The 23,494-nt window shown below is 48.5% G+C and overlaps 1 protein-coding gene and 1 long non-coding RNA gene across 4 annotated transcripts in view; one reads left to right on the forward strand and one right to left on the reverse strand.

Annotated features, from left to right (window-relative positions):
• Positions 1 to 813: 813 nt before the first annotated feature.
• NR2F2 (nuclear receptor subfamily 2 group F member 2) lies at positions 814 to 13,883 on the reverse strand. 2 transcript variants are annotated; one of them, XM_065905897.1, is made up of 3 exons: positions 13,358 to 13,883; positions 5,026 to 5,553; positions 814 to 2,298 (listed from the first exon to the last, which is right to left on the reverse strand). In XM_065905897.1, exons 1-3 carry the CDS (start codon positions 13,398 to 13,400, stop codon positions 2,024 to 2,026), a joined length of 846 nt encoding a protein of 281 aa, XP_065761969.1. In that variant the 5' UTR covers positions 13,401 to 13,883; the 3' UTR covers positions 814 to 2,023. The 2 variants fall into 2 exon arrangements, with proteins under 2 accessions (XP_065761969.1, XP_065761968.1); XM_065905896.1 differs by lacking the exon at positions 13,358 to 13,883 and adding an exon at positions 7,156 to 9,123.
• LOC136146874 (uncharacterized) overlaps positions 12,600 to 23,494 on the forward strand; it is a 50,005-nt gene continuing 39,110 nt past the window's right edge. For both annotated transcript variants that reach the window (XR_010659089.1, XR_010659090.1), the window contains exon 1: positions 12,600 to 12,764. This is a non-coding gene — a long non-coding RNA (uncharacterized lncRNA). The remainder of the gene's footprint in view (positions 12,765 to 23,494) is intronic.

Here is a 23,494-nt window from a genome sequence, read left to right on the forward strand (position 1 = left end):
TCTTTTTCTTTATTTTCTTTTTCTTAATTTGGCTTTTAAGGACAAAGGATCCCAAGAGTAGTACAGATTGTATCTACACAATCTGAAATGTCAGAATGTCGCTGTGTTTTTATGTACAGAACTCCAATGGAAAAGATTTCCTTGACCTGTGGTCATGCTCTCAGAGAAGGAACGTACAGGGGGGAGGGGAAGGCAGGCCAACTGCAAGTTATCATATATACATTAAAAATAAACCCTTCAGCCACTCTAAGCTACATCACTGAATTTGAAATCCTCTCAACAACCACCCTAGATGAGAACCACAGAATATTTTTAAAAATCACACCTACTTAAGGAAAAACTCATTGCAAACAACTGCCTTCTATTGACAAGGCTGGATTAGCTTGCTTGAACCATCTTCTGCGTAACTGTCAGAAATGTACAAAACAGTATTTTTTCCTGATCATAAAATAGATACTGATCTCAAGATTTCTAATACTTTTCACAATACCTTCCCTAAGCAGGCACTTAAGTGTGACAAATATAAGGGCCTTTTTTTTTTTTCCTGGAAAATCCATTTTTAATTAAAAGAAGGATTAGGTGAATGGGGGTGGTTTACTATATCAGTATGGCACTTCCTAAACCATAGATAAACCATTAACTTCAGCTCCCCCCACCCCATCACACCCAAATTAAACAGGCAAATACACTAGTCTACCTTTGAACAAACTGGCTGAGGGAAGTGAACAAATAGAGCGAGCCCCTGGCCCAGCTCAGAGAGAGCTAGCTCACAGGGGCTTCTCGATGGAAAGACAGTGGGGACAGCCAAACAGGTTTCAGATATCAAATAATATTTTAATTTCTGAATACTTTCAATTTCCTTGGAATATAACACACAAAGACTCGACCAAACAGTTCAGTTATTATAACTTTTACAGTATACAGAAATGTTGCACTTAAAAAAAAAAAAACCTTCAGTTTTTTTTTTAAAACACAAACTGTAAACTCTAAGATACTGAATCAATCACGTTACCTATAAGTGCCAACAGTGTTATTTTGTCATGCTGATTTCAATGGTATTTTTTAAAAAGGGAAAATATCAACAATTATAATACAAAGGGTTTGCAAATATACAAACAGATATAGGATTTTCATAACAATTCAAGAACTAAGCGGGACCCAATTCAAATTACAAAAGTTCACTTTTTATTCAAAACCTCAGCATGTGTCTTGGACACATTCCTTGGCTGCCAATAAATTCCACAGTTCATTCTCTTTCTTAAAATATTTTTAAAAAGCTAGGTTTGTCATGGTGTCTTTTGGGGGGGGTGGGTCAGGGTAGGGGAAGTTTTTAAGTGTTGTATGTGGTTCCTCCAGTTCTCAAATTAGAGTGCTCAACTTCATCTAAAATTTTTGGTCACCACTTGTAAGTGCGTTTCCATCATCTTTGAGTTGCCTTTTAAAGTTTTATGTCTTCCTATGATATTTTCATGGACTCAGTTTTAATTCTTGCAGAACATATATTTTAAGGATACACAGTTTTTAAGAAGCCAAGATTATATCAAAACTTATTATAGAACCACAGAATAAACTGGTTTGGAACCAGAAAAGTACAAAAAAGAACAGCTAGAGGTACATAGACACAGGACAATTAATAATTTGGAAAAAAAAAAAAAGACTTACTTTCTCCATTCTGCTAATTTTCTCCCAATCTCCTTAAATGCACTTTTAGCAATATTTTTCCAAAATTTACCAAAAAAAGAAAAAAGACTAATTTCCTTTTTATACAAAAATGATAAGTAGCAAGTTGTTCTGACGGACACAGGAGTTTTTTTTTTTTAATGCATTCTGTAAAAGTTCATTCGACAGTCTTTTTTTTTTTTGGAAATTCACAGTCCATTAAATTCTTCCCCTCTCTTCTTTTAGCAAACTTGTAACATCCTTTTATATCCTTTCTTAACAGAAGGAATTTAAGCAAACAAACCAGTCTTTTGCCTTTTCTTTCTCTCTGTTTCACTCCCCCTTCTTATTTTGATTGATTTATTTATTGAATTGCCATATACGGCCAGTTAAAACTGCTGCCAGACAGTAACATATCCCGGATGAGGGTTTCGATGGGGGTTTTACCTACCAAACGGACGAAAAACAATTGCTCTATGACTGAGGAGGAGACCGTGCGGAGGGAAGGGAGGCGAAGCAAAAGCTTTCCGAATCGTGTTGGTTGGTTGGGGTACTGGCTCCTAACGTATTCTTCCAAAGCACACTGGGATTTTTCCTGCAAGCTTTCCACATGGGCTACATCAGAGAGACCACAGGCATCTGGAAGAAAGTTTAAAAAAAAAAGAAGAAGACGACGAAGAATTCAGTCATCAGATTAAGAGGTTTGAAATGGGTCACATGAAGTGTGTGTACAGTGCTCTGTCAAACTGCCCCAACCGGAGCTGGAGCAAATGCCTACGGACTGAAAACTTGGGGGCTGGGGAGGGGGGCACCGTGTGCGACGGTCCTGGGATATTAGCTTTAAAACAGAACACAACTCAGCGTACTGCAGGCTTTCCATGTCCCAGTCCTCAGGCTTGGTGACCGGGAGGCCCAAGCAAAGTGCACTGGGTGAATCTAGCTCAGGTCAGTAAACAGACTGACAAACAGATGAAACCAAAACTACCAGTGCTCCGCCCCTCCTCCTCTGTAAATAATAGTTTGGCTTATAATTATATAGTGGGGGGGGGGGGGTGGGCAACAACCTGGCCCAGCCCCGGTAATGGCGCCCACGACCCAGCCTCAGATTCTCCCCAAAGAGGGCGACTCATTTTTCTCCAGTCTTTGAAACTGATTTAAGTGGCCCTTTAAAACTGATCTTGTCAGTTTAGCCTATTGAAGGGCAGCCATGCAAACTGTGATCTCTCTGTTCATTTGAGCTGTTTTTTTTCCCTCCTTTTCTTCTCTCCCCCTTTTTCTCCTACCCACCCCCCTGATTTTTTTTTTTTTTTTTGTAAACCCAGGTCCCTCCGAGAAGAAACCCCCTCCCCGTTATCTTCAGGAAAACACGTTTCTTTTTCGGATATGTGAAAATACAATAAGTGCCTTTGAAATGAGAGGCTTCTCAGTGAAGGCGGTGCAGGTTGTGACCTGACCTTTGGGGGCTCCAGGCAAGACTGGGGCTAACACATGCATATTGTCAATCCTTAAAGTAGATATTCAAAAAAAGCCACCACTGCGTCCACCCCAAGAACCAGAACACACATACAACCTCCTCATGTGTGGCTCTAGGGCTCTGCATGTCTACAGAATGCATAGGTGTCTGTGATCAGAAATTAAAAGATCTGTTTGCATTGGACTCCTTCTCTCCACAAGCGCACTCTCTCTCTCAGAATCAGATAACAGGGACCTTTATCTCTTTGTGAGGCGATCTGCATTCTCCACACAGGCCTCTACATTTTACAAACACTAATAAATTAAACTGTTACAAGAATATCAGGCATTTCTTTCCTTGGAAGACTAAGGTAAGTCTAAGAGCTAACAATGAGCTCAAGAAAAGAACCACCGCCTGGATGGTCTTGGGAACATGGGCTGGGTGTTGGGTTGTAGGAAGGGTTGAAGGTGACTCTGGGTTAGGGGACGATCCTGTCTGTACATTTGCATCAGGCAACCATTCTAGTTGTGACAGGTCCCCCGAGAAAAATAATCCAGATCCAAGCCTCTGCATAGAGCCCCTCCTTGCCCAGACACTGCCCTTTAATTGATTACCTAAGGACTTTCAAAGGCAGAATTTGGGGGTGGTGGTGGAGGGGGTGGATTTTATGCAAAAAGCAGCAATATATACAAGAAAGTGGGTTAAGGACTCAGAACCTACAACCGACTCAGCTCAAGACTTGGGTCCCCAGATTTCCTTGGAACAATAAGGAAGAGACTATAGATCTTTTTGTCTGTTACAGGAACTCCTCAGCTCTCCTGGTGTCCTGATTACAAGCTGCAAAACCTGCAGTGGGTGACTAGGTTCCAAGACCTACCCAGGTCCAAATTTTGTTATCTTCAACTGGGAGCCCCCTTCCTTTCTCAGCCATGACAAAGGGGGTCAGCTGACAACTCTGAACAAGCATGTGGAAGGGGTGATTTCCACCCACCTGGGCTCTGCTGAGCTCAGGCTGGGGGGCCAGCCAAAAGGCTCAGGTGTGGCCCAAAGTGGTAAGCCAGACACCTTCCATGATCATTTGACCTCCAGAGTTAATTAATATTAGATCTATTACTCACTCAGGTTAAACTACCTGCAAACTAATTAGATTTCATAATGCAGTCAGTAATGGTTTTATATCTCTGGCAACACTCATATTCAGCCCAGGTTGCACACACTTTGGGGTGTTTAAAAATTGCCTTAAGTGTTTGCCTGGGCAGGGGAAGTGACAGGCCTGAGTCTTGAACCCCCTGCAGACATCCTGAAGAGTGATGATGGCCCCTTTCTTCCTCCTGCCCCTTCCTGACAGCTCTTTCCCCTCTCTGGACAGTCTGCATTGTTTTAATAAAAAATATGCTTTTGAAAATTGCTGCCCTCAGGTTGGCCGGGCCTGGAGCTTCAACTCGCACTGAGTTAGCAGGCAAACTTTTCCCCCTGCCGCCAGGGGCAAACCTTCCCCTGAGGGACTGATACCAGGACTGTTCCAGTGCCTACAGGCATCTCCCGGAGGCTCAGCCCGGGTGACAGAGAGAGCCATGGGGGTGGAAGAGATTCCCGCTCAGCTGGCCCAGAGTGCCTGAGGTGAGGGAGGGAATAGGAGCGTGCATCCTAGTCTGGTGGAAGGGCAACAGGCCTGCAAGGCTTCCCATGGCCCATTTTGAGAGAGTCAACAGTCTGAAGCATCCTTCCCGTGGCCCAGCCTTCCTCTCCTCTCCCCAGGACAGGCCTGCCAGAGCCCCACCACTAGGCAGAGTTCCCATTCCAAGTTTCCCTCGACAGTGTGGCCTGGGCCAGCTCTGGGGGCTCCCAAGAGTTTCAGGCCCCAACTCTGACCTAGGAGCCCGGAGGCACGAAAGAGCAGGGCTCCTTCCTACCTGAGGTGAACAGGACTATGGCCTTGAGGCAGCTGTACTCGGCGGAGTCGACGTGCAGCGCTTTTAGCTTCTCCACTTGCTCTTGGAAGATCCGTATGTGGTCCATAAAGGCGACCACCCGGTCGGCGGACATGGGCGAGGCGTGGAGGCCGGCGGCGGCCAGGAGCGGGGCGACGTGGAGGGGCATGGAGCACTGGGCCGCGTTCAGAACGAACAGCTCGCTCCAGGTGAGGCGGAGCAGGGCCACCTGGTCGGTGATCTGCAGGTCGGGGAAGAAGGGGATGTTCCGGGCCCACTCGACGGCGCTGAACAGCATCCGCGCGGCCAGTTCGCAAATGTTCTCGATGCCCATGATGTTATTGGGCTGCATGCACTGGCTGCCGAAGCGCGACGTGGGGTAGGGCTCCGCGCGCAGCAGCAGGGAAATATATCCAGACAGGTAGGAGTGGCAGTTGAGGGGGTCCCCGTTGGTCAGCGCGAACTGCCCGTGGCTCGGCTGGGTGGGCGGCATCCTGCCCCTCTGCACGGCTGCGGGGAGGAAAGGAGACACTCCGCCGTTAATGCCCAGCCTCGTTCCCCCTGCTCCCCCGGCAGGGTCGGCCCCAAGCCCGCCCCCCGCCCCTCAAAACCCCCGACCCCGACTCCTCGCGGGGCAGGAACCCGCAGGCCTGTCCCTCTCTCACCAACCCGAGGAGCGCCGGGGGCCCGGCCGCCCTCTCCTCCGACCACCACCCAGGCCAGCTCCAGCGATCAGGGCGGACCACTGGCCTTGGAGGCCCGCTCCGGGCCGGGAGGCCGAGCACCCAGCATGGACCACTTTGCCTCGGGGTCCCTGGCACGGTGGGAGGGATGGAGCATTGTGGGGGGCATCTTTCTTCTTTTACTGCTGAACGGCTGATATACATATATTTTTTAATTGATTGGAGGAGAGGGAGCGTGGGGGGGGGGGGCCGAGGCTGGGGGGAGGGGGAGACGCTTTTGCAAAAGACACCGAGGAGCTTCACCCAGGACGGCCTGTGGCCACCCCAGCACCGCTCTCCATCCGCCCCCCCGACCCCCAAGCCCGCAGTCCCGGCCCCGCGGGCCACCCCTGGCGAGAGGCGAGCCGAGAGCCAAGATCTGGCGGCAGCCGACTCGTTGTGCTCGCAGGAAGAGAGAGGGCGGAGAGACAGGCCGGCCGAGGCGAGAGGAAGCCGGGCGAGAGGCGGGGAGCCGGCGGCCGGCGACGGCGCCGCCCGAGAGGGCCGGGGAGGGCCGGCGAGGGCCGGCCAGGCTCGGGCACGAGCGGTTATCTGACGCCGGACGGGGAGAGTCGCTCTCGCAGAAACACAAAGAAACCCGGGCGTTCGCTCGCCGCAACCCGGAGCCCGCGCCCGGCGCTGAGCGCGCCATTGGCCGAGCAGGGCTCGCGGCGCTCGGCGAATTTCATATCACAAAGACCCAACTCGCGCAGAGCGAAAGCAGCCGCCCCAGGCCCCTCGCCCACCCTGCTCCTACTCCCTATCGCGCTCTCCTCCTTTCAAAAGTGAAAGGAAAAAAGAAAACAGAGGTAATTTTTTTTTAGCCGAATGTTAATCCACGGAGGGTCACATGAGCGCTGCCCGGGCGGCAGCGTTAATACGGCGAAGTGCATAAAATTGCCATTTGTAATTTGAACCTCCTGTACAAAAAGTACAATCTCAGGTTGATTTTTTTTTGAGAGGGTGGGGGCTGGGGAGAGGGGTGGGGAGGAGGGACATATGTTGAACATGCAGGGAAAACAAGGAGAGAGAGAGAGAGAGAGAAACGGAGAGGAAAGAGAAGTAAACCAGGCTTTAAAACAACCACCACCACCACCACCACCTCCCCATCCCTTGCAGAAAGGCGAACTCGAATGAACTGGCCATCAATGCAAAGGAAATGAAAACAGCCCGAAGAGAGTTGAGCAAATCAGTCTGCCAAAGCATGCGGATTTGGAGGGGGGGATCTGGGTTCCACTGCAGAACTTGCTTCTAGTATAAAAACCCCCTTTCAGCTGCAATACGAAGAGAAGAGCTTGGGGCGTCTGTGTCCTTACCCCGAGCAGGCTAGCCAAACGCACCCAGGGCCCCGGGACCCCGGGCGAGGGGAGGAGAAATGAGAGGCCGATACCTTCCCGTCTCATGCCCACTTTGAGGCACTTTTTGAGGCGGCAGTACTGACACTGGTTGCGGTGGTGCTGGTCGATGGGACAGTTCCGGTTGGCGCGGCACGTGTAGCTCAGGTTCCTCCGCACGCTGCGCTTGAAGAAGCTCTTGCAGCCTTCGCACGTGAACTGACCGTAGTGCTTCCCGCTGGACTTGTCCCCGCACACCACGCACTCGATGTGCTGCTGCTGCTGCTGTTTGTCGCCGCCCGGCCCGCCAGGGCCGCCCTGGCCGCCGGCTGCCGTCTGGGCCGGCGTGCTGGCCGGGCCCCCTTGGCCGGGCGTCTGTGGCGTGTGCGGGGCGCCGGGCGGCGGGCCGGGCACGGGCGGCGCCTGCGAGGCCTGGCTGCCCTGAGAGCCGGGCACCTCGTCCTGGGGGTCGCGCCACGTGCTGACTACCATTGCCATATCTATGGGGGCCGCGTCCGGACTTCCTGCTCCCCTGGCTGCGGGCGGCGGCGGGCTCCCGGGTCTCGGGCTCCGGCGCGCCGCCTTTTGTGTGTGCAAAGGGTGCGAGAGGGCGCGGGAGGGCGCCCCGGGTGGCTCGGGGGGGCTGGTTGGTTGAGGTTGGTTAGTTTTTCCTTTTTTGTTTCTGCTTTTGCAAAGTTTTGTCGATGGCTCGTCTGACCCGGTGTGTTTGTTTTGTTTGTTTCTCTCAGCTCAGCTCTGTTGCTTTCGGGGGGCTTTCCGTCGGGGAGGGGAGGCGAGGGGATGGGGCCGGGGGAGAGCAAGTGGGAGCAGAACGTGTGGAGAGAGAGAGAGAGAGAGAGAGAGAGAGAGAGGGAGGGGAGGGAGAGCTGCAAGTCGATTGTCTGGCTTCAAGACAGAAGTAGGAGGCAAAAAAAAAAAAAAAAAATCTCTCCAAAGATCTTCCTCGCTCACTCTCTCCCTCCCTCTCTCGTTCACTCTCTCGCTCTCAGAGCTGGTGTGTAGCCGAGGAGTTGGAGGAGGAGGAGGAGGAGGAGAGGCGACTGTCCGGGGGCCAAGTCCAGGGCAGCCCACAGTCAGCCATTCAGGAAAGCCATTGAAATCGGGAGGACTCGGAGAGCAGAGGCGCCGGTCTTGGGCGCGCCCAGAGAGCCAGGCAGGCCGGGGCGGAGGCCGGCGGCCCGCGGAGTGGCCGGAGCGCTGCCCGGGTCCGAGGGAATCAGCATGAAAGTGGTCCGCGTCGGGCGCTGCGCGGCGTCGTCCTGGCGCTGGGCCGCCGCCGCCGCCTGCCCGGGGCGCCCCGGCGCGCGCCTCGCTCGCTCCGGCCGCCGCCGCCCGCTTTCGCCGGATAGAGGCCGCTCGCTGCTCCCTGCGGGCCGCCTGGGCCGCCGCTGCCGCTGGAGCCGGAGCCGAAGCCGCCGCCGCCGCCGCCGCCGAAGCCGCCGGGTCGGGCCCGGAGCCGCCGCGTCTAGCGCCGCCGCCGCCGCTGAAGCCTCTGCCGCTGCTGCCGCTGCTGCCGCCGCCGGAGCCGCTGCTGCTGCCGCCGGAGCCGCCTCACACACATAGGGAAAGAGTCAACTCGCCGGCGGCGGGGGAGAAATGATAAAAGAGAGAGAGGAGGGCAGATCACCACCTAGAAGCACATCCTTCGTGCGCAGAGGGGGGAGAAAAAGACGGAGAGAAAGAATGAAAGAGGGGAAAAAAGGCAGCACGGCACCCGGAGAAAGAAGGCAACTCGGGGAGAGGAGGAGGAGGACGAGAAAACACACACGCGCGCACGCACACACACACCGCGGAGAGAAAAGAACAGAGAATCAAAGTGATCAAATATGCTAAAAAGGGGGGCGCGGGAGGGAATGCGATTTATAGGCGCCGGGGCTGGCAGAAGTGGCTTCTCCGCGATCAGCTCACTGAGCTCTCTATATAGTGAACTTTGACACGACTGCTGCAACTTAGCGCACGTTGCCATGGCGACGGCGCGCCTTATAAGGCAGCCGCCGGGGTTGGCCTGGCCAGGCGCGCGCGCGCCGCCCCCTCGCCGTCATTGGCCGGAGCGCGGCGGCCCCGCCATGGCGGCCGCGGGCTCAGCCCGGTCCTAGCGCGAGCGGCGTCGCGGCCGGGGCGCGGGGCGCGCGGGGGGCGGGGGCGCGGGGGCGCGGGGGGGCGGGGCGGGGGTGGCGGTGCCCCCGCCGCAGCCAGGCGGGGGATGGGCCCGCGCCGTCCCCTGGCGCGCGGCCACCGCGCTCTGCGCACCCCGCACCCGAGGTTTCCGCCCCGGCGGGGAGAGGAGCGCGGCGCGCGCGGAACGACGCCTCTTAAAGGCTCCGCGAGAGGCTTTGGATGGAATCGGGGACTTCGATTCTCACAACTTGGCAATGCCACCGAATCCGCAGCTCGCGCACCACCCGGGACTCCCGGCGCATCTTGGTGCCCGCGGTGCCAGAGAAAGAGAAAAGTTGCCCGGTTTCTTTGCAGAGGGGTAGTGGGTGAGGATGGGAAGGTGCCTAGAGCCCAGCTGGCAGGCATTTTCCAAACGAACCAACTGGTCAAATCCGGGTGCATGGTAGACCATTCCCTTACTCAAGTCTGATCACTTGGTTGGTTTGGTGGTTTTTTTCTTTCTTTTTTAAAGAAAAAGAGCCGTTCAGTGGTTTTTTGTTTTTTTTTTTTTGTCCATGTAGGGTTAACATTTCACAGGTATGTGGCCTGACATTTTAATTGCTCAAATAAAGCATCTCAGATGCTGAGAAGTCGAAGTAGACTTCATCTCATTGTCATGACGCAATTAAAATCAATTTTCTTCAACTTTATTCTCTCTCGTTAGTTTCAGCTAACTCCCAAGCCAGCGAGCGTCCTGCCACACACCCAGTCGTGGGGAGAGGTGAAAAGACCTTTCTGCCGGCTGATGGACAAGTGGACGCAGCCTCCAGCGTCCCCTGTGCGTACCCTCTGTACACACATGTAAGCGCACATGTATCAGATGCACATTTGTCAATGTACACAGACAAAGACTTCAGCGACTATGCTCCTAGGTCATAGAACAGTTGAGTAGGACTTCATTGTTCCTCAAGTTCCTTTTAAGCATTCATACAGTCATTAAAACACACAGAGAGATTCTGCCCCAAATTGGCAATAATACCAAGTACAATTCACAGCAATCACTGCACAAGTCATATTCTACCTCAAGAGATTCGCTGCAAAGAGAACAACTTCATTGCCTGTGCCATTCTGCTCAGTGTGCTAAAAATCATCAAGCCGGTTGTATCTCTGAATTCTGGAGCATTTGGTTTTAAACATCAAACATCTAGAATTGTCCCCCAGAACACATTATACTCCAACACAGTAATCTTTCTGTTCGCTTTTGACCAGCTAGTGGATCATGACTATTCCACATTTATAGAACAAAATTGCGACTCCATCGTACACTCTTTGCACCAAGAGAAATCTATGGACTGGTAATCCAACCAGGTTTATGAACAAGATATTTTACACGAAGCATGCTGAGCCTCAGGAAACATGAACACACATAAAGAGTAAATTAATGACCACAGGAAAGCATCCTTGATATTTTAGAAATCGAGGCAATGAAGAATTTTAAAAAATAAATTGTACAAATAATTGACATGTGTAGATTGTACTTTGTATTCAATACCCTTTACAAACACGGGCAGAATAGAAGGTAAGAACTAAAGGAAGATGTAGGCGGAGAGGGGCTTGGTTTTAGGGCAGGAAAGATCCTCCTTGCTTCATTCTTGAAACCTTCTTAACCCTCACCCTTTCTCCGCTGAAATCAGATATTTCACTAAAGCTGCAGGTGCTGGGATTATTTGGAAGTTTTTTTTTTTTTAAACCTCCAGTGAACACTGAACTATCATGAACCTGGTGTGTAATGAGATTGCCGTAGAGCGAAGCCAGGCAGCAAATTTCAGGTTGATTATAGATACAATATAATTTTCTTCTAAAGAGGACAAGAAGGATGGAAAAGAAATCATTTCAGAGAAGGTTGTGTCTTTTTCTTCTTTTTCTTTTCAATCTCTATGATTCGAGGAGGAATTGCCTAATGCTACAGATGTCAGTAGATTAGGGGCAAACTCAGCAAAGATGTGGTAGGGCTGGGGTTGAGATAGAAAATCTAATGGGCATCCTTATCTCAATTTAATAGAAGATAAGAATAATTGATTACAGAGAAACCCTAAACTCGCCTCTTGGGTGCAGGCACTTCTATAGCAAGATAACCTTCTACAAATATGCAGTGGGAAAATTTTGAGGAGCAAGAGTTCCCCTGTCCACTTTGAGATTTTTGGTATTTGAAGTACGCTCTGATGGCCTCAGATTTTAAATGAAGGATTTCCCAACCATCTTCAACAGCTCTGGGGTCTGCTAGGCATATGACCTCAGGGCTGCTATAGAGTCAGAGGTGTTTTACTCTGCATCTTAGGACTCATTCAGTTATGCGGGTGCTATTAAAAAGCCAAAAAACAAAAAGAAAAAAATGACTATCAATTGCAGTTAATTTTATTGTATAGAAGAAGAGAGAAGATTGCAGACTGAGAATGAAAAAGAGGGGAGCAGGTTTTAAAATGTCTTCTTCAGAGATGCTCATATTCTTTGAATAAAACAGTTCTAAGGCTAAAAGATAAATATCAGTATGTTGTTATTTTTTTTAATCCAGCCCAGTCTTTTATTGCAGATGTAAATTTATTTTAATGAGAAGAATGGCAAGCTTTAATTTAGCCAGAGAAAGTTGAAAAAACATTTGTTTAACTGTAAGGGGGGGGGACCCACCCAGGAATATGATTTCTTGCAGAAAGTGGCTGTAATTCTCCACAAATTAAATCACAATATGAATACAGACCCCAGCAAATGCTGAGTTTAACTCTGAACTCAGTAGAAACCAGTTCTGTCCACCAGGATTCATTCAAATCCTCCTTCCCCTCAATCTAGTCCGTGTGTGTTTTTCTCTTCCACCACACTGGAGCTCCATGAATAGGGAAAGGGGCTTCCATTGTGTCTCTCTGAACTTCCAAGTCAATGCAATTTTTAACCACTGGCTTGTGGTACTTTGAAAATCACCAGGGGCTGTCAGAGTTGGGTCCTCTGAAAAATTTACAGTGCTAAATCAGAGCATATGCTGGGAGGGAAAAAATTGCTTAAGATTGGAGCTAGTACAGTATCTGTCTGCCCCCTAGTGTAAGACTCCTCGCTGCCTAAAATTCAACTTTAAAAGAAAAGAGCTCTTAAAGGGAAACGACTTTGAGCTCACGTAGGCATAGCAGAATGAAACTTCTGTACATTTTAATCTGAATAATTCTTCAGGATTTAAAATTAATTGGCTTTGACTTGGTTGGACCGGACTCAGATCTCGCTACCTCTGCGTTTCCCGATTCCCTGGCGGAGAGGTGATGATTTTTTTTTTTTTTTTCTTCCTGAACTGGGTTTATGTGCGTCCCCCTCACCCCCTCCTCTCTTTTTCTTTCTCTGTCTCTGTCGTCTCTCTCGCTGGCTTTTTAAAAATGAGGAACCGTTCCTTGAACGTTCTGGATAGAGCACAGAATTGCTTAAGTCAGCCCGACGCGGTTGCAATAGACAGCAGAAAGGTAAACGTTTGCCTGAAATTCGCACGCCAGCTCCACCACCCCGCCCGATGGTGAGTACCCTTCTCTTCGCGATTCTCCTAGCTTAACCGAACGCTCGCCTCCCCGAGCCGCGGCCGAGGGCGCCGGGCAGCGCTGTCTTCCCTCCCTGCCTGGCTGGCTGTCAGTGGCACAAGGTTGCAAAATGCAGCGCCGAGGCAAATCGAACAGTAAATTCTGACACTTAGTGCGAGCCTAGCAGCTCCTTTGCTAGAAAACCGAGTCGTCTGATGCTTGGAAAAACACGCTTATAAGGACTGGCTTCTAGTTTGCTCTAGCGAAGGAAATGAGTTTGAGGAGATGGGAGGCACCGCAGTCTTTACGCTTCGGTTTAATCATATTTTGGCAGCTTTGCAATTGTATATTCCCCCTCTTCCCCCCTCCACCACCTCTCCTACCACACACATGTAATAAAATATGGCAATGCATTGAATTGACTGTCTCCCCTTCCCCGAACCCCTTAAACCACAGTCCTAGGCATTTCATACACGTTAGCAATCCGATTTTTTTTTTGAAAACCCCCAAGTCATCCCCAGCCCCACATAGCACAAGGAGAAAAGTGAGAAAGGAGAGAGAGAGAGAAAAAAAATACTGTAAGTAAACATACCAAAACCATATTTGCCTTGTTCAAGGTCCCAAACCGCTTGCATCTTCCTTCTAAACAGGAATAACTCTCCTTTAGTTTGGCGGGTGAAATAAACCGCTTTGTTGGCCCCCTGAAAAGATGTGTCTTTGATAATTAAAGAGAATCTCCTCCTCGGTGTTTATCTAAGCGATTGTGCAAACTGATAAAAAGTAGGCACTAGCCTTCAGGGAAAAAGAGGAAAGGTGAAGGGAAAGATCTTCCACCTCAAGGAAGTGCTTCCCCATGTATCAGACGCTCTCAGCCTTGGAAAGCCCTGCACAGTAACTTTAGAGAGACGAGGTTTCAGGGAGCTTTGTACATAGCTGCTGAGGAATGCAAGCCTCGCCTTTAAGAAAAAAAACCCCAAACCGTAGGTAGGAGATGTCTGGAGTGATCCTTGTCTCTCATCTCATTCCTTAGAAGGAAGAGTGCGTTGTTACACCTTGTTTGGGGCTGGAAAGAGGAGACTTTAAAAACACCCGTCCAATTGAAAAAAATCTCCCAACTTAATGAGTTTAGTCGGAGGCTGGGGCTAACGGCTCAGCCTCAGCAGAAAACCGCCAACAACTATAGGCGATAGTGCAGAGCAAAGACGACCCAAGGCACAGCCAAATTCCACTGTTTGGGGTCGAGAGGGATGGAGACTAATCCTAAAGCAAGTTGGGAAAAAAAACAGAGGTGGGAGAGGAGGGGAAAACAGCAGCCTCACAGACTGGCAGACAGGCTCCCCTCACCCTGGATCAAAGATAGAACTTGAAACAGGAGGGCAACATTTTTCCTAGGAATCCGTTGAAATCCTCATTTTCTACTTTTAACTATCCCCCCCAAAGTGATTTTTCCCTCTCCCCTGCACATTCATGCCCCCCCCTTTCCCAGTTCTGCTTCTAGAACTTTCCTGAAGCCGGAACCTATTTCTTTGGGGGGGGAGGGGTTCCCCACTCCGAGTCTTCAGATAATGAATGCTTAATTCACCCCCTCCCTCCATCCACCTCCCAAAATGAATAAAGGAAGCAGGAATACAGTAACTAGCGAAAAAGGAGAATAAACTATGTTGCCTCTCAGAGTTTAATGCAGTTTTAACTAATGGATTTTTGTTTTGTTTTGTTTTAAGAGAAGAATAATGGGGGAAACACGGATCTTTTATTTTAGGAAACTGTTATGGTAAGATGTATGTCAGAATTAACAAATGGAACTAACGCTCTTCGGCTGCTTCTTGTCCTTGTCTTAAACAGGAATTAAGTTAAACACAGTGCTGAATGTTAATTACATGTTTACTGGCTAATGAAAATTACAAATGGTTTTGCCACCTCAAACAATGATGAAAACTCTGAAGACACTGTAATTATATACTTTGAGGGAAATAACTCAGAATATTGATCATAAGAAGTGTAAATCTTTTTTTAACTATTCATTAATACCATAAATATGGGCTACAGAAGTTTTTCCTTGCGGTTTGTCTCATCAGTTACACCGAGGGGATGGATGGTGAGGCTCCTCTGGGGAGGTGGTGAACTCATTCTCTTCGAGAAGGAGGCCGCTTGTGTAACTGGGGGTGCCCCCCTCCCTTCCGCCCCCGCCCCCTTTAACCCCGGCAGAAGGTCGAGGGATAGCTGAACAGGGGGGCCGGGCTCAGGGCAGGTGAAGGTGATCCCAGCCCAGCCTCTTCCTCCCCTCCCCTCTCCTCGCCCTCGCCTCCCCTCGCCTCCTCCCTTTCCAGCCAGGTCTGACCGGTGACCGCCTTCCCCAGCCAGCCAGGGCGCCAGTGGGATAACCTGGCGTTGAGCTCCTAATGGAGGACAACACATCGCAACCCAGCGAAGCACCCCTGACAACCCAAGTTCCCTCCTTTAGAGGTGGCTAGGGCAGTTCATTGCAAAAGAAGAAAGAAGGGAGGGAAAAAAAAAAAAAAAGTTGAGGGTGGAGGTGTTTACTGGGTAAGATGGTTCAGGCAACCGAACCGGAACTGGTTTCTCTGGGTTTGGGAGTAGAGACATATTTTGCTGCTTGAACTCCGGCCTGAGATGTCTGCACTCCGCAGTGTAGCGGGGGTCAAAGGTGAGGTCTGCAGTAACCCTAAAAGGCTGGTCTGGCCTGGCCAGAAGGCCGAGCCGGCGGAGGAGTGGGCCGCCTGCCGCTTCCGAGGGGATGCCCGTGAAACCCGCACGCGGGGGACACAGAGCTGAGAGCGGGTTTTCAGTGCAATATTGAAGATTTCTCAAAAGTGCCCTAGGCTCGTGGGACTGGAGTCCTCTTTTCCCCTGAGAATTCCCAAGGCGCTGGTCTTTGTCTTGGAAGGAATGGAGTTTCTGAATGGTGTGAAAGCGACAGAGAGGGTCGCTTCAAATCGATTTTACTTGTCCTTTCTGTCTTTTCGGATCAACGCCCTTCAATGGGCACAGAGGTGCTCTTTCAACCAAAAACTTGTGCTACATTTTCTGCCTGTATTGGTGCTAAATACAATAAGCACTGGGCAGATTTTTTTTTTTTCTTTGCTCTCCAAAGCCAGAAAGCACCCTAATTAAATTGTTTTATATGGACAGTCAAGATGGACCAATTAAGTATGCATTAGTATAAAGATATAGTCTGCAGATAAGGCGGTTTAGAAAATCACGTGTGGGACAAAGGAGAGAGGGCTAACACTGGGGAGGGGGTGCCTGGGCCAGCAAGGTCGCTCACCTCTCTCCCTGGGCTCCGGGGGATTTGAGGAACCCGGGCCTCAGGTGAGAGGGGGCCAGGGCCGATCACAGGTGGGCCGTGTTGGAGCTTTGCAGGCCCGCGCCCCCGACCGGAGAGCGGAGGAGCCCAGGGGCTTGACATCTCTCACCCTCGGCCCGAGGTGGCGGTCCCGCAGGAGCGGACAAGGGTGGTGCTGTGAGTCCAGGTCGGGCCCAGGGCTGGTGTCTAGATCGTGGGCGCGGCCCTGAAATAAGGAAGGCGTGTGCGCCCCGGGGAGGCCCGCGGGGCCTGGGGGGCGCGGACAGAGCCGCGGCCGCAGCCCTCTGGCAGCCGGGATGAGGGTAGGAAGCCCCCTTCCAACTTGTCCAAGCCACGGGCTTTCTCTGCTTCTGAGGAAACGGGAGTTTCTCGGCGAGCAAAGTGAAGTTACCGCCCGACGCCAGCGGCCCAAGGGGCGTCGAGGGCCAGTCGCAGAAGTGGGGGAAAGACCGGGGGTCGGAGACGAGGGCGCCAGGACAGTAGCTCGCGGGCCGGGTCCCGCAGCCTCCACGGGCCTCCCCACACCCCCTCCGCCCTCGGAGGTGTGGGCGGACACAGTGCAGAGCGCCCAGAGGACGACCTCCCGGGCCGCGGCCTGCGCTTCCCCGCGTCGCGGCGCAGGGCTGCGATAGGTGGTCCCTGCGGCGCGGGAAGGGCGCGCGGGGCGCACGGGGCGCCCTGGGTCTGGGTGGGGAGGGGCAAGTAGGGCGCGAATTAGAGCCTGGGGAGGCGGCTGAATGTCAAAAGTAAAAAGGTTGAAAAGCCAATTTTCCCGGCGCGCTTTCGCCCCCACCCCCCTCCCCTTTGCTGGTTGCTGAGGCCGTAAATCAGCGGCCGGCGGCGAGGGCGGGAGGAGCCCGCTCGGCGCGGCCCCGCCCGGCCCGTGCGCACCTCCCGGTGGGCCCCGGATCGATCCGAAGCCGAGCTGAGGATGTCACCGCACTAAATATTTACTGATCACACACAAATAGCCGGGGCTCCAACGATTTTCCTCTGTGAGGAGAGCTCAGAGAGAAGGGTAAATCATTTTATTAGTGTGGATAAAGCCCAGAGCACACTCCGGGCTGGAGTGTTTTAAGATGTGTCTTCAACGGGATGAAAAGAGTTAGGGAAATCGATACGGAGTGATTAGAAGCCCCCGGGGTGACCGAGGGGGCCGGGGCTTTCAGGGATTTGGCGAGCCTGAGAGGTGGGGAGCAAGCCTCGAGGGTGGCGTCCCGAGCCCCGCCGGGGAGCTCGCGGGCGCAGGCCTGCGTCCCTCCGTCCTCGACGGGAGACGCGAGGGCGCAGCCCGCGGCCCGGCGTCCGCGCGGCCCGGCTCGGCTGGGCCGGCGAGGGGTGAGCGCAGAGCCGGCCGCCGCGGGGCCGAGGGCTTGGGCTCTCGGGCTGCACGTCGCGCGGGCCGGCGGTCAGGTGGCCGCGGAAGGGGATCGCAGGCCCGGCGCCGGGATGCTGGCAGGTTGGCCACAGCTCGAGCGCTCCAGGCAGCCTCCTGGAGGAACCGTGTGGCCCAAACGGGTTGCGTTTCCCCTTGCCGCTCCACGTAGCATCCCCGAACTTTCTCCTGGGTGAATTTCTGGACCTCCCCCCCTCCCCCGTCTCCCTTAGTGTTCCCGGAGAGGGCGCAGCGGCCCAGCCCCGCGGGCTGCGTCTCCTTCCCACCCACCCAGGGTCAAGGGCAGCCACCGGGTGGCGGGACCCGCTGCGGACTGTAGGGCGAGTGGATTCGGGGTTCGGGGCTCCTGGGCAGGTGGGGGGACGTCTGAGGGCGAGCAGACAGGCAGAGGCGGAGTGGCACACACCAGCGACGCCCTAAGGAGGTCTCCGTCCTCTCCAGGGCTGGGAAAGCAGCTTTTGGGGGGGCGGGGGGCGGGGGTCTCAAGCGACGGTCCAGCAAGGAAATGGGTCTGTGGCCCCAAGGCGAGATGCAGGGGCCTGAAGTGCGAGGGCGCAAAGGCTTGCGGGGCTCGCTGAAGTTAGGGGGGAAGTTTGCTGGGAAGAAGAGGAAAATCTTCTCCCCAAACTCAAGCAGTAAAGTCCTGGAGTTTAAAAAAAAAAAAAAAAAAATGGCTTTTCACTTCTGGAAGCGGAAGAGGCATCTCTCTCTCCTGTGGACAAACCTTGAGGTTCGAAACAGCTGCAAATAATCAAGAAGGCACAAATTTCGGGGGGAAAGGGGGGAGACAGAAGGCGAGAAAGGGAAGAGTCTCTTTCGTTTCTTCGTCCCTTTCTCGCTCTTAACCTTTCCCTAACAATCTGCTCTTCCTGAAGATGCTGATAGCTTGCTGGCTTATTTATTTATTTACTTTCCCTCTCCCCAAATTTGCTCGATTTCCTAGGCAGCTTGAGGAATTCAGTTCAGGCTGCCCTACTTGGCTCTTCGGTGCAACAGGAAATATAACTGCAGATCCAATTAACCGTTTTTCAGAAGGGAGTTTTTTTTTTTTTTTTAATATGAATCCCAGTGGATTGGAGTGATGTGTTCAGGTGTGAAGCGATTGGTGCCTCGAATTCCTTCCTCGGTAATCCTTTAATTCCTGCGATGGAAGCTCGAGGCATCGCTGACCTGCAGGCTGTCAGGAGCCGGGTCTCTATTAACCCTTCTTGGTGTCGGCCAGAGCGAAGGTTAACTACACTAATGTACCAAAGGGGCTGTAGCAAGGAGGAAGGAAGGGAAGAGGGAAGAAGGGAGGGAGGGAGGAAGGACAGAAAGGTAAATTCACTCTAGCTGCAAGGATTTTTAAAGCTCTCACTGGTCCTCCCCCACCCCCACATTTCCTACCAAAGCGGGTTTCCACTGAGACAACAGTCTCATCCATCAAGGTACCTCACTCCACCGAGATGGACTTTGGGGAATAAGAAAACGCAATGTCGTGAAATATTTTCTTCTATTTAACTGACCACCCAGTTCACTTTAAAAATCATTCTAACACGTGAGCAGCAATTAATTATTTGGGGAGGGGTTAAGCACCCCCCCCAATCTTAATACATATTTTACCTTCTTTAGGTAAAAGCTAATTTAGAATCTTGTCAGTAGTCAAATTATAGCCATAAAATCCAGATGAGATTTGGAAAATACATTCTGCAGTTTTCATACCTGGTGGCCTTTTAATGAGTAGTTATATAATAGTTATGTGCATGAAGGTATATGCACATGGGTGTGTATATATTCTTAGGGTGGTAGAAGTTCCATGATGGATTAAAGGTTTATATACTCAAGCACTAGATAGAGGCTGTCACTCATGTGTATATGCTGGGGTTCTGGGGGAAAACAGTACAAAAAAGAGTTTCGAATGAGTTCCTTGGAATCACTATTGTTGAAATACAAGCTGAAGCAACTTAGTATTGGTGATGCTATTGTGCCTTGCAGAATCATAGAAAGATACTTCAAAGTAAAAATGTCAGTTTTCAGTTTGGTAGCTTTGGCAGGGCATTTAAACAAAAGATGAGCATCTTTTGTCTAATATATTTATTTAAAAATTCAACAATACCCTACTGTTTATTTTACTTTTCAATGATTTGAAGAATTAAAAGAGAATAGGCTCTAGCTAGAGATGATAGCATAAGGGATTTGTTGCCCATTTAACCAAGTCTGATGTGGTCTGTATATGCTTTTAATATTATTTTACAAGGCAACTCCTGTTGAAAAAGTTTTAAAGACATCTAAAGCCATGCGGACATCAGTTCTTATTTAGAAGTGGACATAGTGAAGAAAGATTGTCTGATTCTGTATTTTTTTTTTTCTCTTAAGAGACTGGTAATGAATTCTTTAAAATGACAGTTCATTTTTGGTATGTCAAAAAAGGCATTAATCAAATGGTATCAAGTGCCAGTCATTTAAATGTGAAGGTGTTAGTAAGGCAAATATCCAGATAAATTAATATTGTTAATTAGCTGCATCAATGTACTTAGAGAAAATACAAAATAAAACAACAGAGGGGATTTATCTTGTTTAATTTCCTTTAGCCAAAAACTCAAGTTGAATTTCAGAAGGAGAAAATAATATAAGGGCTAATTTCCATTCTCTTGGCTTTTAGAAGGTAGAAAAACCCCAGTTTTAGTACAAAGCATATAATCAGAAAAGTAAGTAAATGGACAAAGATATACTGCCATAATAAAAAAGCATAATGTATGAATTTAGAAAACATAATTAATTAGTTAATTAATTATCAACTGTACTTCTCTTAAAAGGATGGTTTCTTGAAATGGTAAAGGTATGTATTAAGAATAAAGGACTACTGTGCAAAATTAAGACGAGGCTGTTTAACATAATATTCAATTTTATTTTTTTGATGGTAGGAAGTATCGCTTGAGGTTTTACAAGGTGTGATGTTTAAATAAAATTTACACTGATCGTTTTTATTTTGAATACAGAATAGAGAAAGGTGCCTGTCTGTCTATTACAATTTATAATAAATTAGTCAGCCTTATCAAAGGGATTACAATGTGCTTGACTGAGGCAAATTGACTGAGATGATATCACTTAAAATAGTTTAAAGCAAAAGTGAAAATGTAAAAGGAAGAGAATATTGACTTCAGTGAAAAATGTCACATTGGGTATTTCTTGACAGGACTACATTACATCACAGGTCAGGGAGAAGCTAAAAATTTAGGCACTCCTATTTCTCTGCAGAATGCATGTTAATAATAGATTTATTGACTCCAAAAGTTATGGTGAAAATTTTTACTTTTAATATATTTTGTTGTCATATTGCCATCCAAATAGAAAGAAGTGAAATTTAAGTGAGTTTTAAAAAATCTTAATATTTTTCTTTATAGTCTCCAAGAATTATGCTTATTTACTCATTGACTTTTTCCATATGATTTTGATTAATACCTTTTAAAATCATGTACTATTGTGATGAATTCTACATTGTTTTTACATTGAAAACAAATTTAAAGGCATCAGATCTTTCTCAGAAAGTGTAATTGAATATTCAGTTATTAAAGAGCTACTGTATAAATTTCCAAGGTTCTAAACACCTAAACTTATTCTTTCCTACCAACTTTTAAAATTACAACTGGCATGGCTGTGGATGAATATTTTATATAAGAGCCTTTAGTTCTCTTGTTTATCTGGGAAATGACTCTAATTTGTCTTTTATGCTTAAATACTTTAAAAAAGCATTAGTCCATATGCAAGAATTATCCATCCTCTTGAAAAACAGTGAATAAAGTTCTAATTATAGAGAAAAGGTGTGATGTTTATTCTGAAGTTTCAGGAACATGTAAAGTTTTCTTTATAAACTGGAGGAAAGTCTATCCTAGATAAATCTAAATAGGGCAGCTGTTGGGTATGCTTTATATTCGTGTCCTTCTGCCTTTTTGCCTTTGGCACTAAGGTATCTGGGCTCTTGTCTTCACACACTGTCTATTGTTAGCAGATTTTGAGATTAAAATATTTGCAAGTTGTCTTTATAGCTCCATACATTATTAAATTGGAAAATAATATTCAGTTCTGTGTTCAAATTTGTATGTCTAGACAATAATGAGGACTTGAGTCTCTGCACTTCTCTGCCCCCCCCAAAATCCAACAACAACAACAACAAAATCATTATATACACAAGTTAAAGAGGAAAAAAAATAAATCTTAGGACTCAGTGTGTTGGAAATATAGAATCATTGTTTTTACAATGGAGGTCTTTATAAAACTTTTTTCATCTTAACTATCTCCCAAGATGGGATACTTCAGTTTTATATATAATTTTTGAAGTCTGAGCAACTTTTAACACTATATCAAGTTTTAACAACATATCACACACACACAGGCTTTTTGAAGTGAAGGAAGATTTGAAATATAAGCCTCCAAAGTAAAAACACACACACACACACAGGTAATTGACAGGGCATGAGGCTTGTCTTCGTTTTTAGGGATGTTATGAAAGTTTTACTTTAAAAAATTACAATAACATGCTTTCTCATCAGGTGCAAAGCAAGATAATTATAGGGAAAAAAGAAAAGATTCCCTCTCATTCTTTTCCACCAAAAAACTAAAGCACCAACAAAAGCCAAAACAAACTGCAATCCTAACCCCCACATAAGAAGCCCCTTACCACTTTAGGGAAAGTTTCTGTGCTCACTGGGGTCCTGCCCGAGCTCCTGGCTGGTCTACTTTTAAACTCGCCAGGCAGTGGTCACACTCCAGCCAGGAGCCTGGCAGCCTCAAAAAGGAGAGATTCTCTGAGCTCACTGCAGATGACCTACCACTTAGAGGGAAAGTTTGGAAAGCAACTGTTGAAAGTTAACCTCTCTTTTCCAAAGAAGGTTTTCAGAGGCAGGACCGTGAGAGTTGATATAACCAACTTTATTATTTTCTAAGGCATTCCTAACTTTTATGATTCCGCCCCCCCATCCCCCTTCCTTTACTATCTGTCTTGTGCCTCCAGGGCCAGTGAAAGAGCAGGGTAGATTCTAGATTGCTTTCAGAGTTTGCCTTCTCTGATGATGGATTACCATGTCAATTTAAACGGCATAGGATTAATTTGTTTCAATGATTTCTCTTTAGGCTGAATGCCAGCCGTTTTTCTATCTCTCCCCTTGCTCTTCAGAACAACCACCACCAAAAAAAAAAAAAAAAGCCTTCTTTCCATATTCTAAGTTAGGAGACAATAATAGAAATAGACAAGTTAGGTGTAATGTTGCAACACAGTTATAGGTCTGAGTGTTTTTATCTTTGTCTAAGAGGCTGAAACATAGAGTCAGTCACATTAAAATGAAATTGGACTCAACATTTATTCAATAAATACTTGTCTTGTAGATAATCCAGTGCCGAGTGCTTTTGACACATAAGGACTTAATTTGTCTTGGATAACAACTTATTAATATGGCACATTTAAACTTGCCACCTACAATAAGATTTTCGAGATTTATAACAACTCAAATGATCATTGTGAAAAATAATTTGTGTGAGGGAAGGAGATCTTTTTGAGAATGACTATCTTTATTACATGTGAATATATGTACACATACATATATATGTAGCTACCTATACACACACACACAAAGTAACACATATATATTTCAGATCATATGCAAACAAAAAGGCTCAATAAATTGAAAAAAAATCCATTAAATATGCAGGTAGATCTAACCCTTCCAAACTAAGAATGTCAGCCAGTTTTCTCTTTTGATTGATTTCTAAAGTGCACAAGAAAAATGCTGTTCAAATGCACCTTCCTTGCAAGACCAAACCCATTATAAGGATGAAACGGCACAAAAAAAGCACTTAGGTGCAATCCAAAATCAAACACCCCCTCCACATTTTTCACCTAGACTAACCTTGCAGCTAGAGAGAGCATTTTGCTTGTAGATAGAGGCAATTTAAGTAAAATAATCTACCCCTAAAATACTACCCCTAAAGTATTTCTTTCCTAACGGAGGTCCTCCCGCAGATGCAAAGGAAGA

Source organism: Muntiacus reevesi, chromosome 15, assembly GCF_963930625.1.
Source record: "Muntiacus reevesi chromosome 15, mMunRee1.1, whole genome shotgun sequence".
Taxonomy (NCBI): domain Eukaryota; kingdom Metazoa; phylum Chordata; class Mammalia; order Artiodactyla; family Cervidae; genus Muntiacus; species Muntiacus reevesi.

Bases quoted from the DNA above. Each gene is read 5' to 3' on its own strand.
- NR2F2 (XM_065905896.1), bottom strand. From the start codon at position 7,597: ATGGCAATGGTAGTCAGCACGTGGCGCGACCCCCAGGACGAGGTGCCC. The intron at 5,554-7,155 runs GTATCGGCCTCT...TCCTCCCCGCAG, and splicing joins AGTGGGCATGAGACGGGAAG to CCGTGCAGAGGGGCAGGATG. The intron at 2,299-5,025 runs GTAGGAAGGAGC...ACTTTCTTCCAG, and splicing joins CATAGTCCTGTTCACCTCAG to ATGCCTGTGGTCTCTCTGAT.